This window comes from Cucurbita pepo, chromosome LG13 (assembly GCF_002806865.2).
Source record: "Cucurbita pepo subsp. pepo cultivar mu-cu-16 chromosome LG13, ASM280686v2, whole genome shotgun sequence".
NCBI classification, from domain to species: domain Eukaryota; kingdom Viridiplantae; phylum Streptophyta; class Magnoliopsida; order Cucurbitales; family Cucurbitaceae; genus Cucurbita; species Cucurbita pepo.
In genome coordinates this window covers 8731916-8757958 of record NC_036650.1, presented here as the reverse complement: position 1 = coordinate 8757958, position 26043 = coordinate 8731916, and the positions used below count along the sequence as shown (strand labels likewise).

At 39.5% G+C, this 26043-nt stretch overlaps 9 protein-coding genes, 1 long non-coding RNA gene and 2 other non-coding genes across 15 annotated transcripts in view; 4 read left to right on the top strand and 8 right to left on the bottom strand.

Moving 5' to 3' along the window:
* The window catches only part of LOC111808423 (GRF1-interacting factor 3-like), an 81275-nt gene extending 80797 nt beyond the window's left edge, over window positions 1-478 (bottom strand). For both annotated transcript variants that reach the window (XM_023694376.1, XM_023694377.1), the window contains exon 1: window positions 265-478. The gene's annotated coding sequence lies outside the window, so the exon portion shown is untranslated. The remainder of the gene's footprint in view (window positions 1-264) is intronic.
* An 802-nt stretch (window positions 479-1280) lies between these two features.
* Window positions 1281-4460, bottom strand: LOC111808840 (serine/threonine-protein phosphatase PP1 isozyme 4). The gene is made up of 4 exons (XM_023695041.1): window positions 4076-4460; window positions 2639-3198; window positions 2310-2537; window positions 1281-1677 (listed from the first exon to the last, which is right to left on the bottom strand). Exons 1-3 carry the CDS (start codon window positions 4275-4277, stop codon window positions 2346-2348), a joined length of 954 nt encoding a protein of 317 aa, XP_023550809.1. The 5' UTR covers window positions 4278-4460; the 3' UTR covers window positions 1281-1677; window positions 2310-2345.
* A 385-nt stretch (window positions 4461-4845) lies between these two features.
* On the bottom strand, window positions 4846-6577 carry LOC111808207 (ras-related protein Rab2BV-like). 2 transcript variants are annotated; one of them, XM_023694052.1, is made up of 3 exons: window positions 6399-6577; window positions 6015-6215; window positions 4846-5533 (listed from the first exon to the last, which is right to left on the bottom strand). In XM_023694052.1, the coding sequence occupies exons 2-3, from the start codon at window positions 6177-6179 to the stop codon at window positions 5048-5050; spliced, it is 651 nt and encodes a 216-aa protein (XP_023549820.1). In that variant the 5' UTR covers window positions 6180-6215; window positions 6399-6577; the 3' UTR covers window positions 4846-5047. The 2 variants fall into 2 exon arrangements, with proteins under 2 accessions (XP_023549820.1, XP_023549819.1); XM_023694051.1 differs by lacking the exon at window positions 6399-6577 and having other exon boundaries at window positions 6015-6392.
* Window positions 6578-6900: 323 nt separating this feature from the next.
* On the bottom strand, window positions 6901-6972 carry TRNAD-GUC. Its single transcript has one exon. It is a non-coding gene; the product is annotated as a tRNA-Asp (tRNA).
* Window positions 6973-7060: 88 nt separating this feature from the next.
* On the bottom strand, window positions 7061-7132 carry TRNAD-GUC. Its single transcript has one exon. It is a non-coding gene; the product is annotated as a tRNA-Asp (tRNA).
* Window positions 7133-7234: 102 nt separating this feature from the next.
* LOC111808285 (rop guanine nucleotide exchange factor 5-like) lies at window positions 7235-10194 on the bottom strand. The gene is made up of 7 exons (XM_023694179.1): window positions 9673-10194; window positions 9466-9582; window positions 9225-9379; window positions 8700-8774; window positions 8334-8624; window positions 7909-8265; window positions 7235-7846 (listed from the first exon to the last, which is right to left on the bottom strand). Exons 1-7 carry the CDS (start codon window positions 9932-9934, stop codon window positions 7343-7345), a joined length of 1761 nt encoding a protein of 586 aa, XP_023549947.1. The 5' UTR covers window positions 9935-10194; the 3' UTR covers window positions 7235-7342.
* A 1619-nt stretch (window positions 10195-11813) lies between these two features.
* On the top strand, window positions 11814-13086 carry LOC111808106. The gene is made up of 2 exons (XR_002817026.1): window positions 11814-11903; window positions 12831-13086. It is a non-coding gene; the product is annotated as an uncharacterized LOC111808106 (long non-coding RNA).
* A 1698-nt stretch (window positions 13087-14784) lies between these two features.
* On the top strand, window positions 14785-16681 carry LOC111808105. 2 transcript variants are annotated; one of them, XM_023693913.1, is made up of 5 exons: window positions 14785-15208; window positions 15299-15622; window positions 15721-16063; window positions 16136-16213; window positions 16292-16681. In XM_023693913.1, the coding sequence occupies exons 1-5, from the start codon at window positions 14960-14962 to the stop codon at window positions 16402-16404; spliced, it is 1107 nt and encodes a 368-aa protein (XP_023549681.1). In that variant the 5' UTR covers window positions 14785-14959; the 3' UTR covers window positions 16405-16681. The 2 variants fall into 2 exon arrangements, with proteins under 2 accessions (XP_023549681.1, XP_023549680.1); XM_023693912.1 differs by having other exon boundaries at window positions 14788-15208; window positions 15296-15622.
* A 335-nt stretch (window positions 16682-17016) lies between these two features.
* LOC111808894 (UDP-glycosyltransferase 76B1-like) lies at window positions 17017-18779 on the top strand. The gene has a single exon (XM_023695127.1). The coding sequence runs from the start codon at window positions 17283-17285 to the stop codon at window positions 18618-18620; it is 1338 nt and encodes a 445-aa protein (XP_023550895.1). The 5' UTR covers window positions 17017-17282; the 3' UTR covers window positions 18621-18779.
* LOC111808895 (17.6 kDa class I heat shock protein 3-like) lies at window positions 18676-19491 on the top strand. Its single transcript, XM_023695128.1, has one exon. It carries the CDS (start codon window positions 18844-18846, stop codon window positions 19324-19326), a length of 483 nt encoding a protein of 160 aa, XP_023550896.1. The 5' UTR covers window positions 18676-18843; the 3' UTR covers window positions 19327-19491.
* Window positions 19440-21644, bottom strand: LOC111808893. The gene is made up of 3 exons (XM_023695126.1): window positions 21150-21644; window positions 20691-21062; window positions 19440-20271 (listed from the first exon to the last, which is right to left on the bottom strand). Exons 1-3 carry the CDS (start codon window positions 21456-21458, stop codon window positions 19597-19599), a joined length of 1356 nt encoding a protein of 451 aa, XP_023550894.1. The 5' UTR covers window positions 21459-21644; the 3' UTR covers window positions 19440-19596.
* Window positions 21645-23298: 1654 nt separating this feature from the next.
* LOC111808933 lies at window positions 23299-25591 on the bottom strand. Its single transcript, XM_023695182.1, has 2 exons — window positions 24843-25591; window positions 23299-23743 (listed from the first exon to the last, which is right to left on the bottom strand). Exons 1-2 carry the CDS (start codon window positions 25229-25231, stop codon window positions 23608-23610), a joined length of 525 nt encoding a protein of 174 aa, XP_023550950.1. The 5' UTR covers window positions 25232-25591; the 3' UTR covers window positions 23299-23607.
* Window positions 25592-26043: the final 452 nt, after the last annotated feature.

Genomic DNA, 26043 nt, shown 5'->3' with positions numbered 1-26043 from the left:
CGAGAACCCATAGACACAAATTCGGAGCTCAAAAACTTATAAAATATTTATTTAAAAATCCCGAGACCAAATTTACCAAACCTATAACTTCATGAACTAAATTTCGAATTTAACCGAATTCTTCCTTCCTAATAAACAAAATTACGTAACCTTCGTTAAAATATCAATAATTTTTTAATTAAACAAAATTTAATTTCATGGGTCTCGAGATTCAAACATTCTAACATAACCCAACAAAACAAAATAAAAACAAAAAAATAAAACCTTGAGGATCTGAATGAGCAGCGGCGGCGCGATCTCACCAACGGCGTGGGTTAGAGGCTGAACCACTGTTTCCGACAAAAAGAAAAAATGAAGAAAGACAGCTCTGATCGTTCCTAGTCGAGAGAGTATGAAAGGGATGGGCGGCTTCGATTTCGTGGGAAGGCTGAGACTTCGGGAGCTGAGAGGGCAGCGCGGCGGCAGCTGCAGAGATGGTGTGGGGNAACCATTTTAAAATGCGTACGGAGAAGAACAAAATATATGTAAGAAGATAAAGAAAATATAATGCATGCTTATAGATAATGTTTATTTTTTTAATATATAAACAATTATATGGAAAAACTATATAAAATAACCAATATCATAATTAAGTGATTTAAATCTTAAAATAATTTTACGATATAATATCCTTAAAATGGGAGAAAAAGTCAGGACAGACAGGACAAGAACGTTAAATTATAAATTTAATAAAAAATTAAAAAAAACGTGTTCTGCCTTTCCCTTTTGTCGTTTCTTGTTTCACAAAACTCGACCGACGACTAGATTTGATTTCCTCGCACTGTTTTGGTTGGGCCGGGCCCAATTCCCCTCTTTTTTATTAAAAAAAAACCTAATTTAATGGGAATAAAATCTCAGGGGAATATATTCAATATTTATTCTGAGGTAGAACTAGCCGTTCTTTATCGAATAGCTCGAACTTTAAACTAAAACCATCAACTTTTTGATATATGTTCTTAGTATCGATCAATGATCAAAAGTATACAGATCCACGTTTCATCTTCTTCATCAATCTCAGCGTACTGAATGGTTCATCAAAAGCCAAGCAGACAGCAGAAAGAGAGGCCAATAATTGAATTTGGCAGCAGCATCACCTATAACCATGACAGACAAACCACATCCCTTTCTGCATAGAAAATCAAGTTGGGTATTACCAGAAAACCCAAAAAGACAGACCCATATATCAATATCATAAATTTGGAACCATATAATTCCAGAAAAAAGGGAAGAGACATGGAGAGAATTCATGAACAACGCTGATTCCAGTAGGAAACTGGGCGAAGTTGAAATCTTGAGGAGATGATTGAACCAATCTGTTGCCCAAAGTGGGAAGAAGTCGATGTATGTGTTGTCAAACCGATTATACACTACAAACGTGCTGCAAATTAAGTACAACAGTGAAAATATAGAAGTTTCTGCCTGTCTTTTGGCCCATCGACTCATTTTTGTGCAGTATTCTTCCTCATTTTCCATTTTGAATACCTCCCCCCGCACTCCCCTTCACCTTCAAAATAAAAAAAGAAAAAAAAGAAAGAAGAAAAACGCAGCACCATTCTTCTTCACTTCACAGATACAATAGTGTGTTGAAGCTTTGCAATCTTCTACAATTACTTTATCCAGAGAAAATGAGTCAAATACCTGCATCAATTAATCTTTAAATCAAATTCAGATTGCAGAGGAACAGCTAACACATCATGAGCAATTCATGTTTCCATTTACCAAATCCAAAAAATGCGGACGAATACATAATCAGCGCCAAACCCACTCACTCATCTTCAAGGCACAAACAAGTTTCATCAACCTCTTAAACTTGTAATCCGTTCATAGAAATACTGAAGGGAAGTAGCATGACAGAAATTCTCCCCCTCTCTCTCTCACCCACACTAAGTAAAACAGACACTCCTCTATTCAGAGCAAAAAAATGGTGGGCAGAAAATGGAGGACAGTGCGCAAGGGAATTGATAGATGCAGGTGAAGCAACATGAGGCTAGAATTTAACAGGCTTTCCCACATTTCTGTATTAAACATTACTGGAAAAAAGATCATTTCTAGTTGCAACATACCAGTTTAATCCAAAATTCACTTTGCTTACCAGACAAAAGCAGTATACATTACAATATTTTGTTGGAATTCATGAGATCATTAAACAGAAATTAGAAAAGTTATTTTAATCGAAGTGGGAAATCGCTGAGATAGAACGTTATAAAACAATTTGGAAAAAGCACACAACAATGCATTTATGAGGAGAAAAGTGAAATATATCAGCTGACCTTGGTTGACGACTAATAATAATTAACCTACAACCATCACATTTTTGTAGTCATCATGAACTTATTAGCTTTTTTCTCTGCAGGCTTTAGAATCTGGAAAGAGCACATCAAGTTTTCATCGACACTCATCATTGCACCAGCATTATCAAATTCACCGCAATAGTTGGGGGCTGAGAATATTGTGACAAGTTGCCTGTCGGCAAAAAATTCATAACCATCCTCCACAACCTAAATAAAAAAATTGCACCAGAATGAGAACCAATTAGCAATGAGTCACAAGAACAAACTATGACAACATAAAGGGGAGGGGAAGAAGAAGCAGCAACCACCTGATGAGCACGACATACGAGATCCAGATCGTGCTTGGATAAAAATTCTTCCACCTTATCAGGACCAAAGGTGTAAGAGACTCCTCTATCATTCATCCCCCATCCTTTGACATCTCTACAAGGATCTGACCAAAGCAAATCACACAACAAACCAGTGTCTGGGATAGGTGTTGGCCTGCCTAAGCTTCTTATTTGATCCAAATTTGTAAGATCGGGGGAGAGACCACCATGCATGCACAAAATTTTGTCATCTATAAGAGCAGCCACGGGAAGACAGTTAAAACAATCAGTAAACGCCTTCCAGAGTCTCACATTAAACCGTCGCTTACATTCATCATAAAACCCATATATCCTATTAATTGAAGCACATTCATGATTTCCTCTTAAAAGGAAAAAGTTCTCAGGGAATTTGATCTTATAGGCAAGCAAGAGACATATTGTTTCTAAGCTTTGCTTGCCACGGTCCACATAGTCTCCTAAAAACAGATAATTGGCACTAGGAGGAAAACCTCCATACTCAAAAAGCCTTAGTAAATCACTGTACTGCCCATGAATGTCACCTGAAAATTGGAACAGTACACAAGATTAGAAGACCTAACACCATAACAACATGATAAGAACACATCAAGAAAGACGAAGCTAATATATATACTCATAGCTCAAGGAGCTCCATAGTCGAGTGCCGAACTTGTATTGAAATCATATCAAACACAATCTTCTGTTAAATACTTCGAATACTCTCTTACAGAGACAAAAAGGAATTAGACGGTACCGGAATTACAAGCAAGTAAACACTGTAACTGCAATTGAATTTAGGTTTTAAAGAGACTGGTAGTTTGCCATTTCAAAACACCAGTTCTGATATATTTTTCAGCAGTTAAAAACATCATGGAGTAGATTGTTACATAGAAGACACAAGGTCTGACTGCAGCCCCAATAGTGGAAGTGGCAAGAATTCTTCAGGCTAATTGAAAGACCATTACAACAAGAACAAATAAAATCAAAGTAGATTTGATAAGGAGAACGCGAAGCCTAAGAAAGAAAGCATAATACATATATTTTCCAACGGCCTGTCCTAAATTTGGTAAGTTGAGCCATTCCACAAAGTTCCATCAGAAAATAATAAACAAAAATTTCATGTTCTCCTTCTAAAACTTGGATTGAGAGAGAAATTTTCATTTCACATTTATCTAAAAACTAAAACCGGCACAAGCTTCGAAACAGAGTTAACAAACAAATAGCAAGCTCCCCAGCTCTAAAAAATAATAATAATAAAACTGAACGAAGACAACGAAGAACAGAAATTTTACCAAAGGAAATAAAGAACAGCTAAAACATCACAAAGATAAAAAAAATTTCTAACTATTACGATTATCAGTTAAACGAAGGAAGAAGAAGAGAGGAATTTTTTTGTAGCTAAGCAACAAAAAAGCTTACCGCAAATTTTTATAGGGGCTTCAAGCTCGAGCAAATTGGGCTGCTGGATAAAAATCTCTCTGGAAGCAACACAAAGTTGTTTGATCTCATTCTCAGACAGCTGAACTTGCTTGCCCGGACGAGACGATCGGACTTCGGTGAGCCGTCTAATTATGTCGTCCAGTACAGCGGGGTCAATACTTCCCTGTCCTTGCGAGGCCATTAGGGTTTAAGATTCTCGGATCCTCTTCCTTAGATAAAAGAAAAGAAAAAAAAAAAAAAAAAAAAAAAAAGGAAGTGCAGAAAAACCCTAGCAATCGAAGAACCCCAAAACCAGCAAGAACTTGAAACGCCTTTCTAAATTTTCCTTCTTTTTATTTTCTTTCTCGGTGGCCTCTTAGCGATTTCTATCTTTCTATAATTTCCTCAAACAAATAAATATATAAATAAATAAAAGTATTTTCTCGGAAAGCGAGAGATTAAAATAATATATTTTATTTTTGTCCAATGTTATTATTATTAAAATAATATCTACCTCCGATGTGGTGGTGGAGCGGCACAGGAATTATTTTTATTTAAACTATTTTTATTAAATTTTATACAGAAATTATTTTTATTTTCATTTCATTTTTGTACGGTTTCTTGTCAAGTGTCAACCCTTTGAACATGACTAACAAGTTAAAAAAAATTAATTGAGAATATATAATGAAAAATATTTTTTAAAAATAAAGACAAAAAGAATTGAAAAGAATGATGATGATGAAGATGATGATAATAATAATAGAAGAAGCTACAACCTGGATCAAAAATCTCTCATTTTCCACAGAAACAAACAGAAGAAAGTTCAGATAGAAACTGAAGAGAAGCAGTCTGAGTTACTTTTCCATCTATAAAAGAAAAGGGTACCTCTCTATTCATCGTGCCTTATACAACAAAGACTCTTTCACTGATTTTTTTTTTTGTTTTCTTTCCCCCAAAATGGTCATCACTAGATCAATTAGAGCAACAACTTCTCTTGTTGTAGTTGCCTGAGATATTAGCGACGTTGATGGTGGTGCCGTGAGGGAGGCCGGGGGTGGAAGCGGCCTCCTGAGCGGCCAAAGCTTTTTTGCTAATGATGTGGTAAATGTCGAGCAAAATGGTCTGGAAAGCCTTCTCGACGTTCAAGGCCTCCAAGGCTGAGGTCTCGAGAAATGACAGCCCTTCTTTCTCTGCCAAAACCTGAGCATCTTCGGCTGAAACTGCCCGGAGATGGTTCAGATCGGCCTTGTTTCCGGCCATCATGATCACGATGTTGGAATCAGCATGGTCTCTCAGTTCGCGTAGCCATCTTTGGACATTGTCAAAGGTTTGTCTCTTGGTAATATCATATACCAAAAGTGCACCCACTGCTCCTCTGTAATAAGCACTCGTAATGGCTCGGTATCTCTCTTGCCCTGCTGTGTCCCATATTTGGGCCTTCACTGTCTTCCCCTCTACCTGTTTCAAACCAATTCTAAACAATCATCTAATTGAATACAGACTCCATTTCTTTTCAATTTCAAAAAATATGAAAACAAATCATTCGACTTCCTCCATTGTTCATGTCCACCCTACACCTGATTTCTGTATTCAAATTTAAACGCTCTAGGTTTAAATCCAGGCAACAAAAATGTGCGTCAACATCCATCGTTCAGATTCGAACTTGTAAATGAGGAGAAAGTCTTCAATCCAGTCTAGTTAATACAATTATGACAGCGTTCTTTGATTTATTCGAGTTCGTCGGGATCGAACCGGAATTTCGTGATTTAAGAGTCTAATCCGTCGGAATCAAACTTCTCGAGTTGTTAATTAAGTAACGATCAACAATAGGAAGTAATTCGTTGATCTATAATGAGGACAATATAGTTGATAATGATATGGATATGACTTCGATTCGAATGGGGAAAAAGGAATAGAAAATGGCGGTAGCGTAGCCAACCTGCAAAGTCCGCGTAGCGAATTCAACTCCGATTGTTGACTTGGATTCCAAACAGAACTCGTTCCGCGTAAACCTGGAGAGAATATTGGACTTTCCAACGCCAGAATCACCGATCAACACAATCTTGAAGAGATAATCGTATTCGTGATCCACCTTGTAAGCCATTTGATGAAACTCCTAATCAAATTCCGAGGCTAACACCTGCCAGATCCAAGAACAAACGATTCAGAAGAAATAAACGCATTAGCAATCGCATTTTCTGAGCATAACGCCTTGGAGAATTGGTTTGATTGTGGAGAAAAGAAACGGGATGGAGAAATGGTTAGGGTTGAAGACGATAAAAGAGAAGAAAAACAAAAAATAAAAATGGAATGAAGAACTAACCATAAAGAAAAAATGGTGAATAGATAGATAGGGAAGGGAGAATGGTAATTGGATTAGGAATTTTTTGAAATTTCTTTGAAATTTTATTAGCGAATTTTAAGGAAAATGGCGAAAAAGAAAACCAGGGATTTTACTGAATCAATGAAAACAAAACCGTATAACGGAGGGAAAGGCACTGAAGCCGGCCCTTCCTGTGGCTCACACTTTAAAATCACTACTTAAAATAATCGGTCTTCATACCAACGACATGACGTTCTTCAAAATGGACAAAATACTAACCTCACCCTTCAACGACAAGTCGGATTGAAACCTTGAAAGAGATAATAATAAAAAACAACTCACGCCGTTGCCGGGGATCGATCCGGGGTCTCCCTCGGAAATACTTACCACTATACTACAACGACTTGACGTTCTACAAATTGCACAAAATACTAACCTTACCCTTTAACGACAAGTCGGATTGAAACCTTCAGAAATAAATAGAGATTAATAAAAACCCATTCGCCGTTGCCGGGGATCGAACCCGGGTCACCCGCGTGACAGGCGGGAATACTTACCACTATACTACAACGACTTGACGCTCTTCAAAATGGACAAAATACAAAAAACGACAAGTCGGATTGGAACCTCCAGAAATAAATAGAGATTAATAAAAACCCATTCGCCGTTGCCGGGGATCGAACCCGGGTCACCCGCGTGACAGGCGGGAATACTTACCACTATACTACAACGACTTGTTGATCTTCGTTACTACAAAAATTATTACATTTAATTTTATAAGTTTTAAGATTATTTTCCAAATCGAGAGAAAACTATTAAATAATAAAAATATAATATAAAATAAATGTTATATTATATTTTTTGTGAGCTGAAGAACAGAGCTCTATATTGGTGAAGAACAAATGATAGCAATTCTAGAAAACCACGTTTTATCTGTTGGTTGGCTATTTGGTCGTGTCAGCGAGTAATTTGCTGCAGGTTACAACATTTTGATCTGCAGAGGAGCTCTTTCTCTGTTCTGAACTTTCATTAACAACAATATTCTGAATTGAAGCAGGCCCTTCAATTGAATTTGAGGAAGTTTTCGCTTTCGTCTCGACACCGAGATAGTTCGTCAAGGCTCTTTTTACTCCGAAGCCACGCCGAGGAGGCTTGCTGTTATTGTTGTTGTTGAGAAATGGCGGTCTCTCAGTCTTGGCAGGACTAACCATTGGAGCTGGCGAAAAGCTTGGAGTAGTGGATGTGAGTTTGTATGGAGTGCTTGAGAAATGCACCGAGTAAGCAGCCTTCTTGTGACCGACTACGTTAACCGTGGCGACCGATGTCAGCCTACCCGAATGGTTAGTTAAGTCGTCGACGTAAAGCAAATCGTCGATTCGAGCAATGATGTTGTATGCTATACTCTCTAGAACCCTTGAGTAGCTTTCAAGAATGGACTTTCCAACATCCTGAAAACTTGGAGATTAGAAAAGGATCATGATTGACAAAGTGGAAGAATGAATGTTGTTACCTTGTTGAATTGGATCTTGCTAGTGTCTAAAGTAGTTTGTGTTAGAGTAGGAAACCGCTGCTTCAAAGAATGCAAGAACCCCTCAGCTCTTTCTGCTAAAAACTCTCTTTTGTCACCATCAATCATTAGGTCCTTCACCATCTCCCAAGATGATCTTGCCGAAGAACGAGTTGGATTGAGTTGGGGTTTCGAATGAGCTCGACGTCGCCAAACGTAGATAGCAGCCTCGACACGGTTGGCAACATCAAGAGCGACATGATCCGAGGATAAGTCGAGGCAGTCAAGCAAGTACTCGGATGAAAAATGCTCCGATGTAATATACCGATATATAACATCTCCTAGACAGGCTCTCCCATTCTGAAAACAAAAGCTTTAGGATTATGCAATTCTTGAAAGTAAGCTGTTTTACACAATGGCATCCAAACCTTGGGAAGAGTCTCCAAGTAAGATTCAGGAACCTCCATGTCATTCAAGGCAATGTTGTTAATGGCCGTTACAGCTTTCAATATCTGGCTAGTACAATCTCTAGTATGATGCAATTGCTTCCTTGAATCTTCACCGAGACCGCCCACCGGGACTCGGGGCACTGGAAGCCACCACTTCTCCTGCTGCCTCTGAACTATCTTCCGAAATGAAGACGATCCATCGCCATCGGATGATACGATGCCTTGATCGACATACCAAAACTCGGTGTCTGTAAAACTCTCTAGAATTTCCTATAAACAATGCCAAGGTTATCCTAAATGGGAATTGAATAGCATAATGTGCAGCAAAAACAAAGCCAATCTTACAAGCAGCATATTGTCCAATTTTCTGAGAGCTGGAAGGTTGATGAAGATATCAGATCTTGGCCTGGTAGTCATAACCTACAGAAGACACAGTGAATATCATTCCCACCAAGCCAACAGAAACTCATGATACCAATGAATCAATCGGAGGTCCCACGTTAGGTTGGTGAGGGGAACAAAACATTCATTATAAGGGTGTAAACCGAGTTTTAAAACCTTGAGGGAAAACCTAGAAGGGAAAGTTTAAAGAGGACAACATCTACAAGCGGTGAACTTGGGCTCTTATAAACGATATTAGAGTCAGACACAGAACGGTGTGCCAACAAGGACGCTAGGCCCTCAAGGGTGATGGATTGTGAGATCCCACATTGGTTGGAGAGGATAACAAAACTTTCCTTATAACGGTGTGGAAATCTCTCACTAACAGACGCATTTTAAAATCTGGAAGAAAACCTAAAGAGTACAACATCTACCGGGTTGGAATTGAGTTGAGGCCGTTACAACCAACCAAATAAGCAGAAACATTACCTCGAGCTTGGTTCCATCAGGGAATGTTTGGAAAGAGGGGATTAATTCAACTATGTGGCCACTGACACAGAGAAGCCACTCCATTTCTCTTCTCCACATTGATTTCTTCTGAGTTGGCAAGGGTTCAAGTCTCCAAAGTTGCCCAAAAATGGTGGCTTCAAGTTGCACGAACAACATAATAAAAACCCATGTAAACAGGAAGAACACAAAATTTCATAAATGAAAGCAAGAGAGAGCTTACCACAGAGATTGGTAATGGAATTTGAGATGGCCAAAGCAGTGGAAACCCCTTTTCCAGAACCTGACATGTCTTCTCCAAGCAACAGTTTTGCAAACCTCTCCTTCATCATCTCCATCTCTGTTCAAAAGTTCAAACAAAACCCCCATCAAAACATACCAAGGAATGATTTCGCTGAGTGCACAAGAAAGATGATCAAATCAAACTAACCCGAAACTTTAGGGACCGTTCTGTTCAGCTTCGAACCATTGGAATTGGGGTTTTGTTCTTTGGAGTTGGAAGTTTTGGAAGGCTGAGCCTTGCGAATCGGCCAGCCGAGTTGGGGCGGTGAAGAACACTCGACAGCCTTCAAGTCGTCGGCGGAACTGTCGGAGCTGGACCTGCTTGAGCTGCTCTCCCCAGATACAGCACTGGACTCGGTGAACGACTCTGTTCCAGCTCCATTAGAACCAAATTTTCGAGCTTTTTCCATTTTTGAAGCTCAAAAGGCAACGAAAATAGAGATGGAAGAAGATGATCAAGAGAATTGGTGAAGTGGGTCTGAGAAAGACTTCATTTTTTCACTGTTTCTTGCTTCACTTGTATCAGAAAGATGAGGAGAGAAGATTTTGATTTCAAATTTGTAGCTCACTCACAAAGGTAAGTGCCAGAGTGGCACGAACAGGCCAAGGTTTAAAAGAACTAGCGTTAAAAAATTTGTCAACTCCCCTTCGAATTTTGAATCCGGTTTCACCTGCCCCCTCTGATCCAAACTTCAAATTTGAAGAACATCTCATGCTGTTTGTACTTTAAAATAATTTAAATTAAATTTACAAGTTTAATAATGGAATTTCTTTTCAAATTATTTAATAGGTGAACAAATTTTAAAGATGTTCAAGATATTACTTTCATCAAAAAGTAAAAAAGAACTACTAAAGTGAGCTTTATTTTGAAATGTAACTAACGGTACAGTGACTTTATGTAATACCGTTGTACCGACGTCTTGATTGTTTTAGATTTGTAGGATTCGAAAAATTATGACTTTCATTTGAAAGCCTATTCCCCCTCCTTTGCGACTAATAGGTTGAAACATATACTTCTTAATTTGAAAGGAGAGCATGTTATGAGTTATTGACCTCTGCAATGATATGATATTCTCCGTAACGAGCAATAACTCAGACTTTTAAAACGTGTCTAGTAGAAAGAGGTTTTTGCACCGTTATAAGAAATATTTTGGTTTCTATTCTAACTGATATGGGATTTCACGTTATTCAACTTGTGTAAAGTTTAATCTCGAGTTTCACGTACTTAAAAAAATGAAGTCTATGCATATGTTGATTTTCCAAACTCTAGCGTTTTAATAAAAGACCAAAAAAAGGAGGTGTAGATCCACACTAACGCCTGGTTTGGATGTCCGATACAAATTTGTAGCCGTTTGAGATGGGAAATCCTTGACTTTTGTGGCTACTTTTTCCCAAGTTCATCATCAAATCTACTTCCTTTCCCTCCATTTGCATTTCAATTTTGCTTTACCTATACCTTCAGCTTTGAGCTTAGAATGTTGTTTCTAAAATATAAAAAAACCCATCCCAAAAATTCTCTCTTTTTTAAGTACAAGTCAAATTTTCGATAAACTCAACGTTATAGTATCTCTATAATTAAATTTATGTTACGTTATAAATTTGATGTTTATACATCGAACAAAATTATAACAATTCTTATGTAGGACATAGTTTGAGAAACTTCGTAAAGAATTAAAAACTATTTGCACACGAGACAATTTCAAATAAAGAGCCAATAATCTGGTGTTTTTACATATTCTCTTACATGTGGGTTGATAAAAACCATGTTGGATATGAAATGAGTTCGAGTTGAGCCTCAAGTCCATAGGCTTAGATGGTAGATGAGGGTTGGGTTGGGTCGGGTCTTTGAGTAGACTTATTAGGAATGTATAGGAATTGAGTTGAGTTGGAAAAATCTTTTAGATCAATATAAAATTTTAAGCTGGTAGGGCCGGTGACAAAAATAACCCTCACAGCCCAATCCAACCCACCACTTTGATTATGGGTTGGGCTAAGTTGGTTTGTGATTTTTTTATTTATTTTTAAATTATACTTATCTACAATACACGTCTCTAGTTTCAGATTAATTCAGTTGACTTGAAAAAAAAATATGTCAACTCAAATTTTCAATTTAAAAAAAAAAAATCAACCCAACCTAAGGAAAAAATATGTCATGTGATATAAATTTTAGGGTGATTTAGCGTTTAAAAAATAGGAGAGATAAATAGGAAATTCTTAATTCCGTTATAAAAAATATAAATTATGATTAACATTAGATTAGTAAATTCTAAAATTTTAGATTACAAATTTCATGTTTCCAATCTCCATCCGGTCGCAGCTCGTAGCTCGCAGCCACAGCCATAGCGCTATTTGCTTCTCTGCTCTCCGATCTTCCTACAGGTACACACATACCAACTGATTTCATTCTTTTCTCTGATCTTCATCTCTACACCGGAAACGATTTCAAATCCATTGGGATTTTGAGATCCTTCCAATTCTAGGGCTTCCAAACAGAGGGTTTAAGCATTTTTGCCTTTCTTTAGTATTAATTTCTTGGTGAATGGTTTAATGTAAGTTTCTGTGCGTCTCCCACGTTCATTTCTTGTCTCTGCTTGTTGCTACAACGTTATTTATGTTGCATTTTTAGTGTAATTTGAGGAGAAAGAAGAGTTTACAACATCGTGCAGAGTTCATAGAAAGAAATTGAAGTAACTACTGTAAATGTCTGGTATGGTGACATCAAAACCTCTTGAGTTTCAAGGCCGCTGAGTACCACATTCATTGTGTGACTTAGACGACTCTCGCTAACTTAGAGATTGATGCATATAAACATCTCCTCGAAGAAAAACCTTAACAATACCTAATTGGCAAACAGCCCAATTAAAGAGGCACTCTCAGCCAAATTATCATGTCTCTTCAATAGGTTAAATAAGCTTTACAATGAGCTTATAATTAGGTTGAGGATCTGGTTTTCTGCAATGCAAGTACTGTATTCAAAGACTTGGGATCAGAAAATTGAATGCCCGTCCATAGGATTAGGATGTGCAGCACAGGCTATCCATTTGAGCAGGTGAACCTTGTGCAGCATGGTTTGAATAACTCCCAAGTCTTTTGGAATGCTACAGAAGTTTGGAGCTTATAGTTAATGTTAGTTAATTGCTGTAGTTTTTGCATTATAACAAGATGGATTTGTTGCAATTCTCTTGGTGTTTGTTTCATTTAAGCTTCACAAGCAAGTTTGTGTGATGCTATAGAATGTCCTACCCTTAATCCTCCGTTCCAACATTCCTTACACAAACCCCCTTATCTTGTATGATCAAAACACAGCAGACAGCAGACAGCAGACAAGAACATTGTCAGTACAAAGGATTCCCCAGACAAGAACAATGTCAATGGGTGCTTGGAATTGGACACTACTACTAGAGGCTTGTCTGGTTCAATGAAGATAGGTTTGTTGCTCCTCGAGGATTGAGCTTCTCTGGAATCTCAGGAGGCAGAACAAAGTCATTCAAGGGGCAGCTGATTGGCCTTATCTACGCAGCTCAATATTCAAGACTTCCTCTCTTAAGTTGTTAGTATGTGGATATTATTCTTAGTTTTCTCTAGTGTCAAGGCGTCCAAGTCATTGAACTGTAGAAGTCAAAATAGTGATGAAATTACTTTCTTACAAGTGATTTGATTTATCGATAGGGGACCCTCCATATCATAGGAAGTTGTTTCTTGGAATCTCTTCGTTCAAGCACAGGTTAGCCACTGATTCAATCAATCTTCAAATCACCCAATCTTGTTACTAGAAAACCGAAGGAACACACAAAGTGAACGAAGGACTCACCAAGCAAGAGCTTTATGTCCACAAATTCTAAGTTAAAAGTTATTAGTAGTCCTAATGTTTGTAATGTTTGTAATGATGAGTGTGAATTTTTTTAAATCTTATTTATTTATACTTTATTATCTATAACATATCTGAATATAGATAGATATAAATGAATTTAATATATTTTGTATTAATTTTAAAGTATTTATTGATATAAAAAATTATCATAAGTTAGTAGGGTTTTGTCTCTATATTTTTGTCGAGAGCGACGGCTGCATTCGATTTTTGTGCTTAGCTTTTTGGCGGGAGTTTTGTTTCTCTATTTTGTTTTTATTTTTTTACTTAAAATCAATCCCAGTCTTACCCCACCACCACATGCCACTAATGCATCTCCCACGCGCTCTTTCCTTCCCTGGCTTACACTCTCCAGTTCCTCATCCCTCCATAGATTGTCCGGTTTCGCGCGTTTCAATAACGCGTGAGCGAGAGCATGTGGTCGTTTGTTTTAATAAAATCCCTGATGTTGACCGGTCTTTGTATCTTTTTTTCTAATCTCTGTTGTAGCCACAACCATACACACCGATCCACTATTTTTTCCCCGTTAAACTCTGACATATATATTTTCATTAAATTAAAAACTTAATCTTTTAGAGAAGAAGCTACTAAAGTGTCCATTAATGGTGAAGTTTATGTAGGGATATGTGTGGCACTGTGTAAATTTTAAAATGAGTATACGAAAATTCAAATTACAGCCTTTTCTCCAAGATTTGATTTTTATAATTTTGATGTCCTACTACTACCGGAGTCAGTGTCCCTTTCGGCAGGTAAACCTGTTAAGTCCCCACCTTCCACATTCAAATTTTTATTTTGAAACCAAATTTGGCGGGAATTTTATCAAATCCAGCGGATACTCCTTTTGGGGTCCGCTACTTTATCCACACCCCAAAAAGAAAAAGAAAAAAAGAAAAAAAGAAAAAAAGAAAAAAAGAAAAAAAGAAAAAAAGAAAAAAAGAAAAAAGGAAGGCCGTATCCGTTAAAAGAGAGGGGGACGGGGAGAATAGGGGTGGCAGTTAAAGTGGTGAATGTGTATTGGTGCCACGTCAGAGATTCAGATTGTACATACCCATTAAGGCTGGGGATTGTGTTTGGTTACCCTTTGTGGCACCCATCTTGTGTGCCACCCACAGATTTTATAGGCGCCACTTCACTCTACGCTTGCCCTGGTCCCACATCTTTGAAAATAAAAATACGTTTTTGTTTTCATTCTAATATTAGATGCAGCAGTTTCTTTTTTTAAAATTATTTTCAAAAATAAGTAAATAAATAATGGGAAAAGTGAAAAAAAGGAGGTTAAAATGGATAGAAAATGGTAAATTTGGAAAGCGCGCAGTTAAAAAAGATTAAAAAGATTTAGGACATAAGGGAAACCTTGTTCTGTTTGTGTCTCAATTTTGAAGTTTGAATCTGTGAACTGTTCCCCCAAATCCAAATTTGAAGTGTTGTTTCTACTTCCTAAACATTCCCTCTCTTCCTTTCATCCCTTCCTTTGTAGGCTCACTCTCTCTTCCCCTCCTTATTTAATCCTCCTCTCCCACCCTCTTCCTTTCCCCAACTTCCTCTGCCCTCCATTCCCACCTCTCCCATGGCGACTTCCCTTGAGCCCTCTCTTTTCACCTTCCCCACTGAGTTCCCCTACGAGTCTGACTCCTTTGCCTCCTTCTCTGACCTCAACTCCCCCTTGGAATCGGCTGTTAGCTCCACCGACTCCACGGATAGCAGCGGTAGCGACGACGATGATTTCTTTGACGGCTTGGCTCACCAGTTTGCATGGACCTCCCTCTCTGAAACTGACAAATCCGCATCTCCCACCTCCAAAGCTAACAATTTTGAGGTACCCTTTAATGAAATCTTCGTATCTACCTATCTTTTTGGGTGTTTCGATTTGTTCCTGATTTGACTTTTTTTTCATGGGGTTTAGAAGAAGTATGTCAAAACTGGCTCTCCTCAGTCGACTTTGAGCGGGATAGACACATGGTTTCGCTCTGAAACTCCTTCTCAGGTGCAATCGCCTCCCTTGGCGGTTTCTGGGGCTGTGAACGATGCTAGAGCCCTTGTACATGCTGCTTCCATAGAGGCTACTAGGTTGAAGATGAGCCGCGGAACAACTCTGTTTCACTCTAATGTCCCTTTTGTTAAAGGATTTGTGGGTGCTCGATCTTCTGTTCCTGTTGAATCTGTAAATGAAATGGATTATGGGATGTTCTTGAATCGTAACTGTGACCGGAATTTGGCATTTGCGGCGCAGGTAAATTGTTACCAATGTTCTAAACCCAGCATTTTAACAGTTCTGTTCTCTTTTTTTCATTATGGGCCGTCGAAATATTTAACTCTCCTGTTCTACAGGCGCAGCAAGTGAAGCGGGATCTGGTGTTGCAAGCTCTTAGTGTCTCTTCTTGGGAAAGACAAGCTAAGGTCGGCTGGTCGGCTCAGCCACACTGGAAGCCAGAGTTTCGAAACAGAGGGGGAACTTTTGTTGATGTAAGGGGCCGGTGCAGTGGGGGCAACAGCGATTTCTACCATTCCCCATGGCTTCCTCCACCCCGACATCAGCAGCCAACGCCCAACGCCTCCGCCGCCACGCGTTGCATTCATCCGGGCAGATCTGGCGTCAAAAGGGCTTCCTCCGGAACCGGCGTTTTCTTGCCTCGCAAATATGTGAACCCTTCAGAATCCTTTCAGAAAAAAGGTATTTCACAACCTCCCTTCGTCTAAGCAATCACATGGGTTTGTTTTGTTTTTAACTCCATTGCCTATTCAGGAAGCCCAGCCGTTCGATTTCCAGAGATGAGAAGCCCCATTCAAGCCCCACTAAACGGTTTCCTATCGCCAGGCCTCAGTAAGCAAAAAATTCCCCTAATTTTCACTACATTCCTTAAATTCAAACTCGTTCTAATGGGGTTCTTACAAATTACAGATTCCATTTCATCCCGAAGAAACAAGCCAGTTCTGCCACTGCCAAGGAGTTTCCGGGGAGAGGTAGCCATAAATCAAGAGCAACTTCACCTACCTCAGGAATGGACATACTGATGTTGGCGAAGCAGACAAAGAGTAAAGAAGATGAAATTGTTTTGTAGGGTTTAGGGATAAAGAAAGATTGAAAAGGAAGGATTTTTGGTAGTAGGAGGAAGCAATAAGTCTGTAATTCTGTGGGTTATAGTGTGATTTTAGATAAAAGTTTTGTTTTGTGGGAGGGGAAAACATGTATAACCCTTTACACACTACTCTGTGTTGTATTAAAGTGGAAGGGATTAAGGAAATGGTTTAATAAATAATAAGAAACATATGTTGGGTTTTGTGACATTAATTGCATCAATGTGTAATTTTTCAATAATAGATTCTATTATTAAACTTTATTTCAAATTTAAAATCGAAATAATGTTGGCAGTTTTTAGTTGTTTGATTGACTATTTGAGTGGCGGGACATTTAATTCAAAATCGTCGTTTAAATAATTGTCGTCCACAACACTTATCATTAAAATCACTACCGAATTTCATAAATTTTATTTTATTTTTTTTTTTATTATTTTTATTATTTTTATTTTTTGCGTTTCTTAACCTTGAAATGGGCAAATTTTGGGACATCCTCGTCTGTAGTGCTGTTTTATTTTTTAGACCTCCGATTTGTTTCTATTGACTTGGTCAAACGCTGTTTCCCCCATTTTATTATTATATATAATATTGTGTGTCAGATTTTTGAATTTTGAATCCGGTGTGTCGGGGCCACACATGCTGCTGACTAGACATGTTCATAGGTCTTGCTTTCCTGTCTCTATCCATCCCCGTCACCTATCTCTAATTCTAATTTTCTTTTACAAAATTGAAAAAAAAAAAAAAAAAAAAAACTTTAATTAACAAATTGGCCCATTGGATACTAAAGCAGAGCAGAGAAGCAGTAAGGGTGAGAAATGAACGGCTCCAATATGCAACTCATCCTGTTTCCTCTGCCGTACGAAGGCCACATGAACCCCATGCTTCACCTCGCCCAGATCCTCCATTCCAAGGGCTTCTCCATCACAATCATACACATAGAGCATATCAACTCTCCCCACCCTTCAGACTACCCCAACTTCACATTCCGCTTCATTCCCCACGGCCTCTCCGACAGCGATGTCACCAGCAGAGGCGTGATAGAGATCATAACTTTGATGAACGATGGTCGGTGTGTTGAGCCCTTACGGAAGTGCGTGGCGGAGTTGGTAGCGGAAAGCAATATCGGGTGCCTGATCACGGATGCTCATTGGCACTTCACTCAGAGCGTGGCTGATGAGTTTCAGATTCGGAGAGTGGTTTTGAGGACTGGGAATATCTCTGCATTTTTGGCAATGGTTGGTCTTCCTGATCTTCGTCGAAACCGCCTCTTGCGTTCTTCGGAAGATCCATTACCCGATTTCCCACACCTCAGAGTGAAAGATCTGCCGGCGGTGAAAGCCCAATGTCCGCTTCTTATTGAACAACTCTTATCTTCCATTTTGATTCAAACCAAAGCCTCCTCAGCCCTCATCTTCAACTCCTTCAATGACCTCGAACACGAGCCCCTTCTCAGATGCCGTCAACTCTTCTCTCCTAACCCAATTTTCCCACTCGGACCTTTTCACAAACAGCTTCCACGCACACAAACTTCCCCTCCTCCTCGACCCCCCCACTCCTCTCTCTCTTGGCTCAACACAAAGCCCAGCAAATCAGTCCTGTACGTCAGCTTCGGCACCCTCGCCACCATCGACCCACATGAGTTCGTCGAGATCGCGTGGGGCCTGGTGAACTCTAGTTACTGCTTCTTGTGGGTGGTCCGTCCGGGGATGGTTAGTGGGTCCGAGTGGCTCGAGTCGCTGCCGGACGGGTTCGTGGAGATGGTGGGTGAACGGGGATTGATTGTGAAATGGGCGCCGCAGAGGGAGGTATTAGCCCATCCCGCGATTGGGGGATTTTGGACGCACAACGGTTGGAATTCGACGATTGAGAGTATATGCGAAGGGGTTCCGATGCTGTGTTATCCTTGCTTGGGGGATCAGATGGCCAATGCCAGATATGTTAGCGACGTGTGGGGAATTGGATTGCTGTTGGGTGATAAACTGGAGAGAGGGGAGATCGAGAAGGGGATTAGGAAGTTAATGACGGAGAGGGAAAATGGTGGGATTTTAACGAGGGCGAAGGATTTGAAGGAGAAGGCCGATTGCTGTATCAAGGAAGGCGGCTCCACATTCCAATCACTGCAGAATTTAGTCGATTTTATCCTCAACACTTAGAGATAGCAATGAATTTAGTCGATTCTGAATCGACGGCTGTATGTAAGAGCTCTTGACAACTCGAACATCAAATCCGACACGTATTCCACTAATCAACAAATTAATCCGACACTTGTACAATTCTCTCAAATCAAACAAACGGAGATACTTTTCCCTCGCACGCTATAAATTTCCGTTTCGTTTTCCCACCGCTTGTATTACTTTCATTCTTGAATTCAAGGCCATGTCGTTAATTCCGAGTTTTCTCAGCGGTCGGCGGACCAACGTGTTCGATCCGTTCTCCCTGGATATATGGGATCCATTAGAAGGGATGCAATTTCCGGGGAGTCTGGCGAAGGTTCCATCTTCCGGCGCGGGCGAAACGACGGCGATTGCGAACACTCGGATCGACTGGAGAGAGACACCAGAGGCACACATATTCAAGGCGGATCTCCCGGGGCTGAAGAAGGAAGAAGTGAAAGTGGAGGTTGAGGAAGGGAGAGTTCTGCAGATCAGTGGAGAAAGAAGCAAAGAAGAAGAGGAGAGGAACGAGAAATGGCACAGAGTGGAGCGGAGCATGGGGAAGTTCATGCGGCGATTCCGGCTGCCGGAGAACGCGAAAATGGATGAAATTAACGCCAAAATGGAAAACGGAGTGCTGACTGTGACGGTACCTAAACAGGAGGAGAGAAAGCCGGAGGTTAAGGCCATCGATATCGCCGGATAGTGATGTGTGTATCTTTCGTGCTCTGTTTTGCGCTCTGCTTTGATAATGTCAAATAGCCTTCTCCCCTTTGGTTGTGTAATGTAAATATGGAGTGATTTTCGTTTTCTAATGGGTTTCAGAACTGTAAACGATCTTGTAACATATATAATGGAGTTCGTATGTATATTACTGTCCTTACAATTTATAATTTGAAACGCCTTAACCTGTTCTTATTTATATGTATATCAACCAAGGATTTATGTACAAAATTTCAAAGATTGAGTTTAATCTTTAAGCACTTGACCACGAATCATCATCTTCATCTTCATCTTCATCTTCATCACTCCGGCTACTCCCCTCCGATTCATCATCATCAACGGCCGCCACTCTCGACGAATAAATCCTCGAACCAGCACCAGCCGCACGCCGCATCGTCAACGGAAACTTCTCGTCACTCCTAATTACTCCAATTTCTTCTTCTTCCTTCTTCAAATCACTGGGAGGCAAGAAGAATTCCATCGACAAACCCTTGATATTGAAATCAACCTCTTCGATCTTCCAAATCTCTTCCATCTTCGTTTTCGAATGCCCCTCCGCACCATCACCAAATCGAGAGAGTGACACAGTTGTTCTTCCGGCGTGTGCAATGTTCACGCCGTCGATCGTTCTGTAATCCTGAATTGTCGACTCCATTGTCGTTTCCCAAAACACGTTGTCGTTTCGAGATCCGCCGGTTTTGATCCGGAGGAGATGCGAATCTTCCAGATGCACGAGGAGACCAGTTCTTTGGCTGAAGTATCCCCAAACCGTATGCCGGATTATTTCGACACCGCTACTACTTCTTGCCCTGAGAACTGAAGATTCCGCTTCCACTTTCAGAATGAAGCAATCTTCGCCGTTCATCGTTTTCTCGCCGATGCAGGTTGAGTTTGAGAACAGAGTCGCCGTCGATTTTGGATCCAGCCCCTGTCAAAAACGAATCTTGCTTACGTCACTAAACACCATTCAGCGTATTTGGGCCATTCGGCCCATACATAATTTTCGTATTTGTAGTTTTTTAATTTTTTTAACTTAAAATGGACTTTTGAAATATAAAAAATAGGTTGGTATGAGTTATGACTATTTATGAAAATAACCGTAAATTAATTAAATAATAAATTGTTTTTAAGAGAAGATTAAAGAAAAGATTACTTGGCCTCCATATTGGTTGTGAACTGAGTTTTCAAGGAGTGGTGTAGCCGACACGTTTAAGCGCTTTCCACTAAATACGCTATTATTCGGTGTGAAATTAGGTGAAATGAAAATTCCGCTTGAAAATTTTGGGTACGGATTCACACTTTAATTTGCAATTAAAAAAAAATAATTAAAAAGGGGATGAAATTTACCTGCAGGAATCGGCGTAGGGGGCGAGGAGGGCCACGAGAAGCATGAGAGTGATGCCATGGAGTCTGTCTCCAAGCCACTTTACCGTCGCTGCCGGCGCTGATTTTACAGCCGGACAGCATCATTTCCAAGCACCAAAGATCCGGCCGTTTCTGCCAAATTACAAAACTACCCATTTCTCCGCTGCTAATTCCGCCTTTTCCGTTCTTCGCCTTCATCGGTTTGCCGTTGAAACACCCTTCACCGGAGGAAAACTCCGACGCCACCATCTTCACCTTCCCCATGGCGTACATACTATCAATTGAGTTTAAAGCATGCTCCCCTCCCACTGCGGCTATATATTGTTGCACTATGTACTTCGCCATTGACGCCTCCTGTTTAACCCCAAAATCATTAATGGGTTTATGAGATTTCAAATGGGTTTTCAAAAAAAGTGATAAAGTTGAGATTTTTATTCTTACAATGGGGTTGTCTTTGATGTTGCGAGTAATGGATTGATGATGAAAAGCGATGGGGAGAGGGATTAAGGGAGCGCCGACGACGCCGAGGAGGAGCTGGATCTCGGCATTACGACCACCGAACAGAGACGCAATTGAAGTAACATGTGAGGGTTTGTTATAATAACTGGACTTGACCCATGACTTCATAGCTTGCCATGAGATGGCGTGGGATTTGTAAGTGGGGCAAGAAAACATCTCCTCCGGAATGGGAACCTCAAGAACAGTGTCGAGACCGTCTTCCCGGTCGAAGTTTGGACAGAGCTTCCTCATTGGAGAGAAAGAGAGAAAGAAAGAATGGATTTTTCTTTGGGTTTGGGTATGAGTGAAGGAGAGAAGAGAGGAAGAAAAAGAAGTAAAGGAAATGGAAGACCAACCGACCGTGGCCCCTCGTTGCAACGTGGTCCGCTATGTCGTGTTTGCACGCTCTGTCTCTCCTCTGTTTCTCTCTTTGTCTGTCTTTGGAAACTTAGTCTGTTGGTAACTTATACCATTTAAAATCCCCAAACGCCGACGTTTTCCATTATTATTATTATTCTTAATTTGCCAACTTCATCATTACAAAATTTGCTCTTAATTAATTCATTTTATTATTATTATTGATTAATTAGTGGCTTACTTTGGTTTCTAACTCTACTAATTTTCAAGTTAATTACTAATTACAAGAATATTCACATGTTTTGAAATTGATTGATGTGGTCTATGTTATCACCAGATATGGAATTTAGTTGGAATTTTTATATATTTTTTTCCCAATGTTCTAAATTAATATTAGTCAAAATCTCTCCTTTTTTGGTATATATATCATCACAAATTATTTATATACCAATGTTCCCAATGTTCTTTTACATGAAAATTGTTGAGTATTTATGGATCTAAATTGAATATAGTTCCATACATTGTTATATATATAATTAAATTAAAAAAAAAACGAACTTTAAGTGTAATGAACTCATATTTATTATAATCACGAGTCAAACATTCTCTTTCACCAATTATAAAGTTACGACGTTAATTAAATTAAATTCCTTCAAATACAAAACAATGGCACTTTGCTACACTTGAACACGACTCATTCACATTAAAAAGTGGATAAGGTTTTAAGGAAGAACATCCCCCCCTCCCCCCTTTGAATCTCTAACCCAATCCGACATGTCGACGATGGATGCACTACCGATGCCGCAGCAAGCGGCCGACATTCAAATATGTGTTTGGACGACGCAGGGCGGTCGGTCAGTGGTTGTTATAAACACACAACCGTAATCTAAAATTATCATGAATCTTGGTTTTTATAATATATAGTTTTAATGTGCGGCGGGTTGGGGTAAGAGACAAAAACTATGGTATATATTCGAAGAATTCGAAAATCAACGCATAAATTATTTATGGTATCAATAATGGTATGCACGTTCTCATGTATGTAAAATCTGATACGGGCAGATGTTTTTTGGACCGTTACTTTCATTTTTAGCTTTTTTTATATTTCCTGTTATATTATTTTCTTAAATTTATTAATCTATAATTTTCTTCTGTGGAATAATTTCAAGAAATAAATAGAATAAATATGATGAAAATATATAAAAAAATAGACATTACAGTATTAGAACAGTCACCGTCAATCACGGCATGTTCTTTGCAGCTCAATCCGACCAAAAAAGATGACAAAAAAATCCAAATCTTTATCTAATTTAGTTCTATGTTTTGGTGAATGAATCTTTAATAAATTTAGTTTAGACTCGTCAAACTCACTTTTTAATAATGTTACAAAATAATTTACACTAACCCCAAATAATGTAATAGAAGGTATGCTATTATTATTATTCTCAATAATAGAATATGATACAAGATCCGTCGGTCACATCTTGGAAAAAAGAACCAAACATTATTAAATGAAATATATTGTTTGAAACTTTATTCTCTTTTTGTAGATTTTGTTGAAGATGATACATGAACCAAAAACATTTGTGGATGAACCTTATTTTATGTAATTGATTTGATCAAAGGTTTCTGTTATGACATAAATTAATTTTTGTCTGTCTGCTGAAACCAGAAATCCGATTTTGTTGGTAAGGAAGGAACTACATGTCGGAATCTAAACAGGGAATTATCCAGCTAGGATGAGTGGTTCCGGCATCTTTTCGAACATTAACTGATTGTGAAATTCATCATCCAACAATCCAACCTGTCTGTCTGTCTTCAGTATGCTATTTTAAGAAAATACACAACAACCTTAATAACAATATACAAACTTACAGATGCATCCATTTCAGGGAGCTTTCGAGCTGTTGCAGAATGAAGAGATAGCTGAAGCTTTTCACTATGAGGGTATTTTGAAGTGAAACAGCCATGATATGACAAAGGCAAAAACCATGCAGGCGAGTAAGAAATTCAGGAACCTATGGCCCTGCCAGAAGTTCCGAACCTATGGCACTACCACAGCTGCTGCTGCTGCTGCGGTTGCTGTCGTTGCGTCGTTTGAGTCGTTGCGTTGCTCTGTTGAATCAGGTTCATAAGTAGCAGTAACATTGTGTGCAATTGATCCACAGATCTCACATGTGCTGTAACAAATTGCAGATGGGTAAGTGCAAGCCAAGCAGACATGCAAGGTACATATTTAGTTCTTCCCAGTTTGAACAGTATCTGCTTTTTCACTCATCTTCTTCCAGAAAACATATCTCCCAAATTACTTCAAACACCACTCTCATATCTAACAGAACAACATGAATCACGGATAGGGAGAGGTTTCCACACTCTTATAGAGAATGCTTTATTCCTCTCTCCAACTGATGTGAGACCTAACATTCCACCCCCCTTTGATGTCAGCGTCCACGCTGGCACTCATTCTCCGCTTCAATTGATGTGGGATCTCATAATCCACCCCTTTTAAGGCCCAGCATCCTCGCTGGCATACCACCTAGTGTCTAGCTCTGATTCCATTTGTAACAGGTCAAACCCATCGCTAGAAGATATTGTTCTCTTTGGACTTTCTCTTTCGGGCTTCTCTCAAGGTTTTTAAAACGCGTCTACAAGGGAGAGGTTTTCAGACCCTTATAAAAAATGACTCGTTCCCCTCTCCAATCGATGTGGGATCTCACACAAGTAATGAAAAACATTCCTGGCCAAATTACACATGGTTTGGTAGCAGGGCCAAAAGCAATCAAAGTTCTTGACAGATCCAACTATAATAATTCAATTCTTTAGATATGCTCATTTTCAACTTATGCAGAAGATATAGTGAAGATAGTTCTTAACTTCTAACAAACCCTTTTGACCATATAAGTGGTGAAATGAAATGAGAATCTAGTTTAATACATTTTGAACTAGTAGATGAAGTTGAAATTGATAGCTATGCCGGAACTTGTGGAGATGTCAATATCAGTAAAACCTCAAAGAAAGCTAAGAAATGAGCTCTAATCAATACTACATCAGACTAAAGCATTTGCATCTACTAGGGAAAATCAAACTTCTGTTCGTTTTGACAAAGAACCACATTTCATTTTGGCTTTGTTCTTTAGCAGGAAACAAAAACATGGATCCTAAGAAAACGCTGATGGGATTTGTAATGGCGGCCACTATTTCCACAAAGCAGAAGCAAAAATCAAGATTACTACAGATTCCTAAGAAAAATTAGGCGTTATTCAATTTGGAGGAACTTACATGTCGCCCTTGATCTTGAACCAAGCTTCAGCACAGTGCTTGTGAGCAGCAGCCAAATCATCCTTGCAAGAACAACCCAACTCAATGGGGATTCCAGATTCCTGATTAGAAGCATCCAAACTCAGGTGGCAAATCCGACAATCCCTCTCCATTTTCGTCAAATGTACCTTAATCTCAGCCAACCCACATTCCAGATCCATCTCTACAGAGCACTCCGACACAGAGGATCCCCTTCTTTTCTCCGCCGCCGCCCCCACAATCTCAGCCCTCGACTTCCGCACATCATCGGAGGCTAGTAAGGCGTCAGCGCCGGCGGCTGAAGTCCGGCGTGGCTGTTCTACTTCTCCTACCTCCATTGCGACAACGTGGGAGTTTTGGGTGGTCGTCATCGCAAAGACCCAGAAAGAGAAACCTCATGTAATGGCTCTGTGAGGCCAGAACCGTGAATACCCACAAACAAAAGAGACTCCCATCAAGCAAAAGAGTAGAAATTCGGTTTAGGGTGGATTTTGCTGTGATAATCAGTAATGGCGTGAGAAGTAGAAGCAACTGCGGTGGGTGTCCCTATTTCAGCTGCTTTGTTGGGTGTCAGTGGCGACGTGCAGGCTATAACAGTCGCAGAGTTGCAGAGGGGAAAAAGACGAAGAAATATTTCGAAGACATCATTACATAATTCAGGGCGTTCGTATGGATTAAACTAATACGCCTAATTAAAGTTTGTATGAAATGGGAGTATGTTCAATTTTGGAACAACTTTAGTCCAATCAACATCATTGAATCTTAATTGATTTAAACTTATACATAACTTGAGATGCTGAAGGCAGAAGCCTAAAGAGTGTGAGAAGCAGAGGCATCACCATCACCATCACCATCATATTCATAACCCATTCTTTTCCTTTTCTCCATATTCTTCTGCTTTTGGGCCCTGCCATCCAAGCCCCACCACAACCACAAGGGTCCCCTTTCTCCTTTCTTTTAATAAATAAAGTTAAATCTCAAAATATATTAGAGGAGCTGTCAATACGCCGAAAATGGGGTTGGATTGAGGTTGTGTGGGCTAATTTATCTCCAACTGAAACGCTCAGAGCCCAATCCAGAACCAATATGGGCTTCAACTAATTTATTTAGTGCAACTTCAGGAAGCATCCAAAGGGATCGCATTGATCCTACTTCCCACCATTTTTACGGAATTTGGATCATG